The 12,631-nt window shown below is 31.1% G+C and overlaps 2 protein-coding genes across 2 annotated transcripts; one reads left to right on the top strand and one right to left on the bottom strand.

The window, feature by feature from the left end:
- Positions 1 to 1,560: 1,560 nt before the first annotated feature.
- Positions 1,561 to 5,164, bottom strand: LOC100500151 (uncharacterized). The gene is made up of 3 exons (NM_001250647.2): positions 5,031 to 5,164; positions 4,226 to 4,458; positions 1,561 to 2,104 (listed from the first exon to the last, which is right to left on the bottom strand). Exons 2-3 carry the CDS (start codon positions 4,446 to 4,448, stop codon positions 1,914 to 1,916), a joined length of 414 nt encoding a protein of 137 aa, NP_001237576.1. The 5' UTR covers positions 4,449 to 4,458; positions 5,031 to 5,164; the 3' UTR covers positions 1,561 to 1,913.
- Positions 5,165 to 7,497: 2,333 nt separating this feature from the next.
- On the top strand, positions 7,498 to 12,222 carry LOC100499877 (uncharacterized). Its single transcript, NM_001250361.2, has 3 exons — positions 7,498 to 7,596; positions 8,165 to 8,397; positions 11,717 to 12,222. The coding sequence occupies exons 2-3, from the start codon at positions 8,175 to 8,177 to the stop codon at positions 11,905 to 11,907; spliced, it is 414 nt and encodes a 137-aa protein (NP_001237290.1). The 5' UTR covers positions 7,498 to 7,596; positions 8,165 to 8,174; the 3' UTR covers positions 11,908 to 12,222.
- Positions 12,223 to 12,631: the final 409 nt, after the last annotated feature.

Raw genomic sequence — 12,631 nt, 5'->3', positions numbered from 1 at the left:
ATTCTTTAAATTCAATGATTCCCTATAAGCTTCGGTAATCAGCGTGTATTCAACTTCTATAATAGATACTAGATAGAGCTACAACAACCAGCTTATTGATCTTTCTACGAACGTAAACGCATAACTAATAATCGATTTTCATTTATCATGATCACTCGGCAAAATTTTAATCAATAAAACATTTGACAATGATTTTTTATCCTCCAAAGGGAAGTGCATTTTTTTTTTTTTTAAATCAAACCGAATCAATCGGTCCAAACAGTTCAATTGGGGACTGGTCTAATCATTCAAAAAATTGGAATATCTCATAATTGATAAAGAATCAGTCAAATTAGTCCAAAATTAATCAAAACCATGTTAAACTGGTGCGAAAAATAATTTTTAATTAGGTATTTTTTTAAATAAAACTAAATAAAAATTAATATTTGTTTTACATGAGTATTAATTATTTTGTCAATTATTATTAATTTTTATTTTATAAAATATATAATTTAACCATTTATAATTTTTAGATTCTGATTTTTTTTCTAATTTTATATTATTTTATTACTTAATTATATAATATTAAAAAATATAAAATTAATTCAATCTCGATTCAACTATAATTAAACCATTAAACTTTAAGTTAACAATTGAGGTTTCTTTTTGAAGACCTTAGTAACATTTCAATGCACTCGGTCAATTCCTATTATAAAACAATCAACTGTTTCAATTTTTTTTATTAGGATCTACTGTTTCAATTGTTTAATATTAGGACTTATATAAATCATTAAATACATTAACTTTCTCATTGTTGACGCATAAAATACTCAAGACATTCCTATCCTCTTTTTTTCACTACTAAGATACACATTTAATGATAATTTAAATGACAAAAAGTAAGAGATATGCTTACATTCACGCATATTAAAGTATCACAACTTTTTGTAAATAATTCTTTTGAGAAAGCCAAATATTCTTATCTTTATTGTCCTGATGAATCTGCACCCTTAAAATCTTGTTTGTTGATGTAAAGACTTTCATACCAAACTACTTAGTCAATTTATGCTTGAATTCTTAAACTCAATTTTTGTTGGGGCCTATCCATATACAATAACAAAATGACGAAGAAATCAATTGTAAGCAAGAGACAAATAAACATGGTAATGATGAACCATTAGAGTATGGATGCTTAATAGTTAGATGTCCACATGTGCACCGAATAATGTAAAATCTTCTAAAATAGGCATTTATTTAAATTTCTTTATTTTTAATTGCTATTTAAAAAAATAATGTAGTTTTTTTATCACTAGACAAAAAAACACAATTTTAAAGACTAGAAACGAAAAAAAAAAGATTAAAACAAAAATCCGTTAAATTCTCATGCACAAAAAAGAAACATTTATAAGCCTAAAAGTTGCAACTAAGATTTTCCTTATTATGAATGATTTCCTTCCCTTTTGCACTAGGCAGTAAAAAAACATTCCAAAATCATTTGATGATGTTGAATCAATACTTCTGAGACATACTTCTTAGCACAAAGATTGAGAGGCTAGCAGGTAGTAGATCACGACAAACATTGAGACTAAAAAAAGGATTACGTCAAATATAAACACTCACCTGCCATATATAAAATTCTGATACACATAATCTAAAATTGTCAATAGATAGCATAACAAAAAGCATATGATCTGGAAGCCAATTCCCATTTTCTTGTTGCAATTACAGCGACCATCTGTTCAGTGGTTAAGCTACAAGATCCAGAGTCTGTTGCAAAAGTAAGAAGCAACTGTTGGCACTACTAGCTGCTCAAATCTCTATTCCTAAACTAAGGTGAATGTGATGGGCATGATGAGATGTCTCAGACAAAAAACAAAAGATTTCTTCGCTGGATTTGTTTTATTCTCAAAAGAAATTCCAGGATTCCCAATAAGTCATTCCGCAACAACATTCACCAGTTCATACTCAATGAGAGACAAGTTATTATCTTCCTTCACAGTGAAACTAGCAGGTTCTGTGAGTTCCACACGGCCCCACTTGTCCACAGCAAGCCTCATTGATCCTTTGAACATGTCAATTTTGGCGTTACGCAGGATCACAGTAGCTCCCTCTGTCATCGTATCCACTGAACACAACCAAAATTGCAACCAAGGGAGAATGTTCAATAACTATAACTATATATATATATATATATATATATATATATATATATATATATCAGCATTTTCAGCAGTACGGCTGAACATTATATGTTGGGCCAGGCAAAAACCAAAACTCATTCACAGGCAACATGACACAATAAGGTCATAAACAACTCATCATTCGCAAATCAACATTTTAAATTATTTTTGAAATATTTGTTCACATAGGAATTGAAAATTGTGCATAAAAAATATTTTCAAAATTGTTCTTCAAATATAGACATCAAACTTCATTTTAACATTCATGTTGAATACAACTTGGCAAGTATTACACTATTATTATCAAGACAAAATTACAATCTAAGACATCCCAGAAGAAATATAACCAAAACAAGTGATGAATAAGAACGTAGAATTAGAGGACGTAAGGCACTAGACCACTATATGGACAGTAAGGTAGCTAAAGGGAATAATAACTATGGAAAGAACAGAATTTCCACATGGAAGGAAGGAGTTGGAAACATGTGAATTCTGTTTGTACTTGACCCAGAGGGGGTTGATGATATTTTGGGGCTGCTGCAGTGAAAGGATTCAGCTTTCAGGCATTGTTTGATGAAGATCCACCCTTGTTGAAGAGGAAAACCATTCTTTCAAAGGTGGAAGAAGAGGTCAACAGGATGAATCAGCAGTGGGATGAGCTGTTAGATGATTTAAGGCAGAATTTGTTGAAGGCCCGGGACAGAATGAGAAAGCAAGCTAAAAAGTATAGGAGATGTGTGGAGTATGCTGTGGGAGATCAGGTTTTCTCAATTTGCAGCCCAGTAAGATGTGCTCTCTAGCTAGAAAACCTAATCAAAAGCTCAGTCCTCTTTTTATGGCCCTTTTCAGGTTTTGGAAAGAATAGATTAGGTGGCCTATGAGCTTGATTTACAGGAGGATAGCAGGATTCAACCAGCTTCCGTGTCATTGTTTGTGCCTCTTCAAGAAGGCAGTCAGCACACCACAGTTTGTTCCAACTTTTCCCCTGGCCTTAGCTGATGACATGGAGTTCCAGGTTGAACCAGCAAATATGTTGGATCTCAGGCAGAACCTCCGCCCTTGTGAAGATAGCTGGGAGGCAGCATAATCTACACCAGGCCTACCATGAAGACAAGGACAATTTTTTTTCTGTGTGTGTGGGTGGGGGTGGGGGGGACGGAGGGCAATTCATAAGAATAAAGGGCCTATAACTAAAGTGTATTCTAGATGACAAACCCAACTAATTCACAAGTCAATTACTAAGTGGTTATATGGGTCAGTTAGGAAGTTAGGTGTTAATTGCTATATGTAGATACTGCAGTAGTAGTTTTTAGGAAAACTATTGTGGAGGAGAGGACCAAGACTCTCAAATACTCAGTAATCATTACATAATGACAACTTTCTTTTTCCTCTATCCTGCTCTCTCCCTATCTGTGTACTGCTGTGTGTCTTCTTCTGGGTCAAAAAACCAGAAAAACACAACATCAATTGCCCGGGTCCATCTTCTATTAGATAGATATTTCAGAAATTGTTTAGATCATTTAGTGTCAAAATCAACTATGAAACTATGATTTATGTAGAATTTCCTATAGTTATAACATAAGGGTTTTAATAATTGAAATAGCACATTAAAGTTCATATGTGATAATAATGTTAAATTTAGGTTTAAGTTGTTTCTGAAAGTACTTCCATTAACCGAATTGGCATATATTTGCCCTAGTATTTTATTATAAAAAAATATTTACCAATGTTCTCGAAACATACCTTTTGCCTCACAAGTCACAACACATAGCCCAAACAGTAATTACAAATGACCATGAAATTGACAAAATAAATCACCCGATGCATGACCATGTATAAAACAAAGACCAGAAGTAACAAAATAAATGCAAGAGGCTCACAAAATGGACCAAACAAAACACATTACATGTGAACACTCCATCCAAAATAACCAAAAACAGTTCCCCCAGCCAAAGAAAAGAGCAATACAACAAGTATGTAAAGATATGATGACAACAACAGCACCATTATGCAGTAAGGAAAACTTGTACAGGGGCAGCATTGTGAAAGCAATATAACACATGTACCTTGATCATTTCTGGCGGTGAATATGATCATTCCAGTCTCATCACCAACCAAGCACTCAGCAATTCGCATTTGACGAGATTGAGGACCATCAGAGCGACCTCTCTGCATCACCATCTTAGCATTGACCACCTTCACAGTTAAAGTGTGCCCACTGGTCCCCGGGCAAAGCTGATCAACCTTGGTGAACACTGGTTTCCTCAATCCTGATTTTGAATCTGCCATGTTTCAAATGCTACAAAAACCACAAGAACATCATCCACTAAGACAGCACAAAAAACTGCAGCAGTGCACACTGCCTATCTTGGAAGACCTTAATACATAGCTCAAAATCAAAGGTTTAATGAACCTTTTCCTTGTACATAATAGAGGCTTTGAATATGAAATGCTCCCTTATTCAACTTTTTCATCCAAAATTTTCGGCTAAGGGAAAAACCTAGTTTAGTCCATGTGAACTAAAATACAAGCAAAAGCAAGGAAACTCAATTAACATAGTGGAGCCTGTAAACAGACTAACCCAACCCCAGCTTAAAGGGGTAAGAAAGTTTTGAACTTTTCAATATCTCAGGGTCAAATATTGATAATAATATCAGGTTAGTAGCAAGGATAAACCATGAGATCCAAACTCATACCAATTTTCCAATTCCATCAAAGACACTTAAGAAATTCCAAACAAAATTCAAAAAGGGGGAAAAAAGTATAAAATTTTCGACAAACCCAAAAGTAAAAAGTGATTTCTTTTTTGCACATGAAAATCCAGATATGAGTGAGGAAAGGAAACAAATAGATTGAAGATTGGAATGCTACCTGGAAATTGGTGTGAAAGAAGAGAGAGATCCGAAACTGAAACTGAGACTGAGACTGAGAGAGGCAAACGTCGAGGTCGGGTTTTAAGGAGAGAAATACAAGTTTATCATCAGGTTCACGGGACTTTGCCCCTGATTCAACCTTAGACAAAAATAAATATTATTAATAATTAAGTAATAATTTTTGTTAATCTATATCCATTTTTTATTTTTAAATTAAATTTTATTATTTAAAAAAAAATCTATGTGATAAATAAGTAGAAGACTGCTAAGAATATATTTTAATATTTTTATTGTTGGTTAAAATTTACTAAAAAAAAAGGTTATAAAATCATGAATGCAACTTCATTGAACAAGAATGAGATAAAAAAAAAAACATTTAAAAAGTGATAAAGTTTTATCATTAAATATTTTAAACTTTTTCTTTTGTAAAAAAGTATCTCAATTATTTTAAATTATTATGATCTTATTTTTATTTTTATATATGATTTCCTTAATTATTGTCTCCTTTTTTAATTTATCATCTTTTAATATTTCTAAATTCAGTTTTAGTAATTTTAAAAAATTACTTCTATCTTATAAATTAGATCCAGAGTCACCTGTTTATGCAATGAGCGATTGCTCATTTGATAAACAGGTTTGTGAAAGTCTACTTAATGGTGTTGATAGGTGAAGCTTCTTTAGGAATGATTTGAGTTGACTTCAATAGGATCATTTTTGAGTTGACTTCAATAGTATAATAACGATGATTGGTGTATTAAGTGAGACATTGCTTTAGATTTGATTTGGAGAAACAAAAATGATTCATTCTTTAACCATCTCTCTGTTGACAAAATGGTTTGGCGTATAAGGAGGATGGTGTTAAGTGTAAAGCAGAATTCGAGTTCTTCAAATCATCTAAAAGGCTTTTGGGAAGACTTGTGATAGCTCAATGGTGGAGAGGAGTTTCAAGCTGAATTGTCATGGAGCAATGGCTAAGGATGGTAATTTTGCTTAGGGTAATTTTTTAATTTTGTACCAAGTTTTTCATCTAGTTCAATTTTAGCATATGTTACTAATGCAAATTTTTCTCTAGATTTTTAATAAGATCTTCTCTTAGGAACTATGGCCCCTCTTTCAAAAAAAAAATGAGATAAAAGAAAATTTTAAATTTAAATTGCGAAGAAAATGAGATAAAAGAAAAGTTATCATTTTTGTATTTACAATTTAACTTTTCCCTTTTTTTTTTCTTCAACCAAAAAAAAATATTAATATCTAACGTTACCAATACATATTACTATTCCGTGCATCATAAATTTTTTCCAACAAATGTGAAATTATTTAAAAACTTACCTGTACTTGTTAATTTAACCTAAATTAAAATTAAACTGATAAATGAAGCATTTATTTATTTTAAGCTTAATTGTAAAATTCATCTTCTATTTTTCCTATTCTACTAAATTGGTTATCGTATTTTTTAATTCACTATTTGAATCTCCATACATTTCAAAATATACTAAACATACTCTTTTATCACTATATTCAAATACTCATTTAAACATTTGGTGTAAAATATAATATTAATATAAGTTTGGTGTCAAAATAGTTCAATTTTTTTTAATTTATTATATTTTTATAATCTTATATATTATCTTTTAAAATATGATATATAAGATTAAATTTTATTTTCACATAAATTAGAATATATATACTTATATAATCTCTATTTTTATTTTATATATTATATTTTTATAATCTTATGTATTTTTTTATCACACTATTCAAAACTTATTTTATAAAGTAATATATAATATAAATTTTATCTTTAATGTATATTTTTTTACATAAATTATAATTTCATAAAATGATAGTATTTTATCACCTTTTTAATATTTATATTTGTGTTTTAATAATAATATTTTATTTACCTATATTAACATATTCTTATTATTTATTATAATAGTATTTTTTATTTATATTTAATTTTATTTAATCAACTACAAAATTTTCTAAAAGAACTAAATTATATAGTCAAAATATATAATTAAATAAAATGACATATTTTTTATTTTTTAAAATATTTATGTATGTAATTTATTGATATTATATTTTTATTTATATTATAATAAATAACATGAATAAAAAAATATATAAAATATTTTTATTTATTTATATTAAAAGATAAATATAATATATAAAATAAAGATAAAATTTATATAAATATACCTATTTTAACTTATGTGAAAAATAAAATTTAATCTTATATATTATATTTTAAAAGATAATATATAAAATTATAAAAATATAAATAATTTTAAAAAAATAAAATTTAAATTTTAAACTATTTTACATAAAATTTATATTAATATTATATTTTACCTGAGTATTTAGGTGCAGTGATAAAATATTATATTTTTTACTTCAAGAAATATAATTGTAATTCTTCTTTGAAATTTTTTTTATATAGTTACTGCTTACTAGTAATGAATGCTATCTTCTCTTTCACTTTCACATCTTTAAATCCGGCTTCTACGCTCGCGTCTCAGTTTCAGTTTTGGATCTCTCTCTTCCCTCTCACCAATCTGCAGGTCGCATTCCAATCTTCAATCTCCTCTTCCTTTTCGCTTTTCTTTCTATTTTCGTGCCCCTTTTTTTTCCTCAATCTATTTATTTCCTTTCCAATCTCATATCTCGATTTTCATGGGGAAAAAAAACTTATTTCTTAAGTATGTTTGGTGGAATTGGAAATTTGGTATGAGTTTGGATCTCATTCTCTGTCCATTTTACTACCTGATATTATTATCAATATTTGACCCTGAGATATTGAAAATTTCAAAACCTTTTTACCCCTTTTAGCTGGGGTTAGGTTAGGTTGATTACCAGGCTCTGCTATGTATGTTAGTTGATTTTACTTGCTTTTTCTTGTATTTTTAGTTCACATTCGCTAAACTAGGTTTTTTCCCTTAGCTGAAAATTTTGGATGGAAAAGTTGAATAAGGGAGCATTTCATATTCAAAACCTATGTACAAGAAACAGTTCGTTCATTAAAACTTTGATTTTGAGCTATGTATTAAGATCTTACAAGATAATCTTAGTGTGCAGTGCTGCAGTTTTTATGTTGTCTTGTCTTAGTGGAGGTTCTTGTGTTTTTTGTAGGATTTGAAAAATGGCAGATTCCAAAGCTGGATTGAGGAAGCCAGTGTTTACCAAGGTTGATCAGCTTCGCCCGGGGACCAGCGGGCACACTTTAACTGTGAAGGTGGTCAATGCTAAGATGGTGATGCAGAAAGGTCGTTCTGATGGTCCTCAATCCCGTCAGATGCGAATTGCTGAATGTTTGGTTGGCGATGAGACTGGAATGATCATATTCACTGCCAGAAATGATCAAGGTATATATGTTACTGCTTTCACAATGTGTTCCAGTGCCCCTATTATAAGTTTTCCTCGCTGCATTATGGTATTGTTATTGTAACAATTTTGTTGTATTTTTCTTTTCTTTGGCTGGACCAAGGGGCGTTCTTTGGTTGTTTTGCATGGAGTATTCACATGTCATCCATCAACTGTCAAGTGTTCTTCTGTTTTGTCCATTTTGTGGGCATCTGTCATTTCTGTTTGGATATTCCATAAATCATTGATTCATTGCTAATTTGATCACTAATTGATCTAAATATCTTCCAAAACATCTATAATATCTATCTAATAGGAGATGAACCTGGGCAATTGGTGTTGTATTTTTCTGGTTTTTTACCCAAAAGATCCTAATTGATGTGTCCATTAGCATTTTCTAGCACTAACATCATGAACCGCATAAATATTTTTTTATCATGTTTTGTTAAAGCTCAAGGAACAATAAAGAAGGAAATGTCTTTTCCTATCTGTGTTTAGCATATGTTAGTATCCCATTGCAAGGTATGGGACTTGAGTCCCACATCGGAAGTATGGGATTCCATTGTGGGTTTTATAAGGTCTTGGGCTCTCCAGCTACCAGCTAGCTTTTGTGGTGTGGTTCTCCCAAGGTTCTTATCATCACCAGTCACCTGATTAAAAATCTACACATTTTCCCATTTGGGTCGTGCATATAGATTTGAGGCTGTTGTGACCTAACGCCAAACAGCCAAAGGAAAATGTAATTTCTGAGTAGTCTAAATCTTGTGGTTTGTCTGTGAGAATCAAAATCACATAAGTTCATTAATTTAAGCTAGGTGATTCAGGGCCTCCTCCAATTTGCCTTTGATTAATGGTTTTGGTTCTGGTAAGAGTGTCTCGATTCTTTTATCCTATTATTTGTATATGGAAAATTGGTAATCAATAAGGTGTTGTAATATAATATCATAAAAAGTCTGTTGGATAGTGTTAATATTCCTTATGCCAAATAATCTAGAATGTCAATTAATAGGACATTGGCATGGCTGCTACTTTGTGTGAGTAAACCAGTCTTATAGTTGGTTAAATCCAATTAAATTTGCAGTTTTTTGACAATTTCTCAAGAGCTAGCTTTGTGTTAATGTCCCTCAATTCTGGTGTACATGTAATGGAAAATTTACACACCATGGATATGAATATATGATTACAGTCTTCCATTCTCCTCAGTAATCATAAAATAATTTTTTTGTACTATGTATCCTACATTGATGGGGATAAATGATTCAACCAAAAAGACCAGAAAAATAATAGAAATTCCATGCTTTTCCTCAATCCCGGTTGTCCACTCATCTAATGATCTAATGTTGAAAATTGAAATTTATCTTCGCTTCTGTATTGTTATTTCTTCTTGAACCATAGAAGAGGTTTAAGACTTGAAGTGACTGAGAGGAGATGTTGGAATCATGGAAATTAAAATATGATGTAATTGGGAAAAAGATATGGTTGCAAAGACACAATGTAATTCAGGTGCTTCCCTAGTTTTGCTTTTTTCGTTTTTTTTAGTAAACTACTTTTCAGGACATAGGGCAGAGAAGCCCACGGGTAGTTTACATTCCTGAGTTACTACATTCTGGTTTATACTAATTTCTTGGTTCAAAACTTCAAATAAAAAATGTCTAGGCCTAATTGAATATGGTTTAGCATAGTTACTAAAACCATACTGGATGACCTGCCAGTTTGATTGAGAACTAGTTAGGTCACTAATCCTATCAATCTAAAAAATTGACAGAGCAAAAAACTGATTAAAAAGTGGCCAAAACCGGGTAAGAACCGCTGTAAAAATCATTTGAACTTTTTCCTTTTTTCTTTTTTATATAAGTAAATGATCATTTATGAGATCTACATATAGATTGCTAGTATATAACTATTTATTATGAATTTTATTTAACATTTTGTAGCATGATAGAAAACCAATTTATAATGGTAATAAAAGATAAGATAATATTGATTACAACAATACATTAATACACTTGCTGTCCCAGAGACAAACAGTTTCCTATTACACAAATACAGCAAAACACTTGCTGTACCAGAGGCAGAAGTCTCTTACTGAGAGTATTCTCTGCCCACAAACTGAAAATAACTTCACATCTCCAATTACACAACCTACTATTAGATATATATACTCCTAATACAGAACTACCAGCAATTGCTTTCCACACATAACTATCATCCTGCAGTTTCTAATACTAAACTAACTACTAACAGATATTTCCACTCATAACTGTCATCTTGGAGTTTCTAACACAACTGTGTTTACCAGAAAAGTTATTTTCTACACATATCTACCATAACTTTACCTGACTATCAGTTCCTATCATATCACTACTAAGAACTGCTTTTAGGGTTAAATTGGGCTTACACAGCCTTGGATTACCAGGAAACAATATAAATGTGTGTCAGTTTCTAATAACTTTCTGTATCTTGTTTTGGATGTACCTAGGCTCTGAATAAGAAACAAAAATTAGTTCAAGAGATTTTTTTTTGTGGGGGGGTGGGATGGAGAGAGAGAGAGAGATAAGAAAATTAGAAAAGAATGAACCCTTTTTTATGAAAATGTTAAGCGATGATGCATATGCTAGATTCCCTTGATTGTCTGCATTGAAATTTGAAAATACCCTAATCCTGCTTTTGATTTCTCCCTATGGCTGAGGCCTCAGAAGTGTCAAACCAAAAGAGCAACTTTGTTTACAGATGTGAAGTTTAGAAAGAGTTACTAGCATGAAGTGGAAGTTTATACCTACTGATTGCTTTCTTTTACATTAAAGACTCTGTCATTTCACATACTAAAAGACTTGACTTTGTTTAAAATGTGTTTTTGGACCATTGCAGTTACTAATAAATGAAGTTCAGTCTTCTCATAAGATATTATATGATGGAGAACTTAAAATTCGCAAATAATAGGAAAAAGTAATTCCCATTTAGAAAAAAGATTTGCTCAATCTTAGAAACAATTTAACCAAACAAGTGGTTTGGAATGCTAAAAGAGAAAATAATGGGTTATTCATTGGTAGGAACTGATTTTTGTTTTACCTAAAAACAATTTTGAAAATATTTTATATTCACAATTTTCAAACTAAATTGCTATGTGACCAAATATTTCAAATATGATTTAAAATGCTGATTTGCAAATAATGAGCTGTTTATGACCTCATTGTGTCATGATGCCCATGAATGAGTTGACTTCTATTTTTTTGCCTGGCACAGCATCTAATGTTCAGCAGTATTGCTGAAAACGATGACATATATTGATGTTGAAGATTTTTCTTTGGTTCCAATTTTCAGTGGATATGATGAAAGAGGCTGCTACTGTGATCCTGCGCAATGCCAAAATTGACATGTTCAAAGGATCAATGAGGCTTGCTGTGGACAAGTGGGGCCGTGTGGAAGTCACAGAACCTGCTAGTTTTACTGTGAAGGAAGATAATAACTTGTCTCTCATTGAGTATGAACTGGTGAATGTTGTTGTGGAATGACTTATTGGGACCTCTTGGAATTTCTAATGAGAAAAAAACTCATCATGCTCATCACAGTTCACCTGAGTTTAGGAATAGAGATTTGAGAAGCCAGTAGTACCAACAGTTGCTTCTTACTGTTGCAACAGACTATGTGGATCTTGTAGCTTAACCACTGAACAGATGGTGGATTGAAGTGCAAGAAAATGGGAATTGGCTTCCAGATCATGCTTTTTGTTATGCTCTCTGTTGACATTTTAGATTATGTGTTTCTTCATCTACTACGGATTGCATGTATCAGAATATTAATATATGGCAGATGGTTGTTTATATTTGAGAAAATCCTTTGTTTAATCTCAATATAATCTTTATCATGTTCTACCACCTGCTAGCCTCGCAATCTTTGTGTTAAGGAAGAAGTATATCTCGGAAGATACGTGTGGAAACTCAAATCCTAGATCGATGGTAACATCAATTCATTTTGAACATTCTTCTTAACTGCTGGTGCAAAAGGGAAGGAAAAATTCATAATAAAGGAGAATCTTAGTTATAATTTTTAGGTTTATATATGTTTTTATCCATTAAAATACTTTTAGCCCTTATAATTACTAAAATTATTTACTTTTAATCTAGCAATAAAAGGCTGAAAATATATTTTTGTAAAAGTGATTAAAAATAAATAAAATTTAAATACTAATTTTATTAGACATTATACAATTTGATACAAATGTGGATAACATGGTTA

The sequence above is a fragment of the Glycine max genome, chromosome 2, assembly GCF_000004515.6.
Source record: "Glycine max cultivar Williams 82 chromosome 2, Glycine_max_v4.0, whole genome shotgun sequence".
NCBI lineage: Eukaryota > Viridiplantae > Streptophyta > Magnoliopsida > Fabales > Fabaceae > Glycine > Glycine max.
The sequence above is the reverse complement of the archived record's forward strand: the minus strand, read 5'-3'. Positions and strand labels throughout refer to the sequence as shown.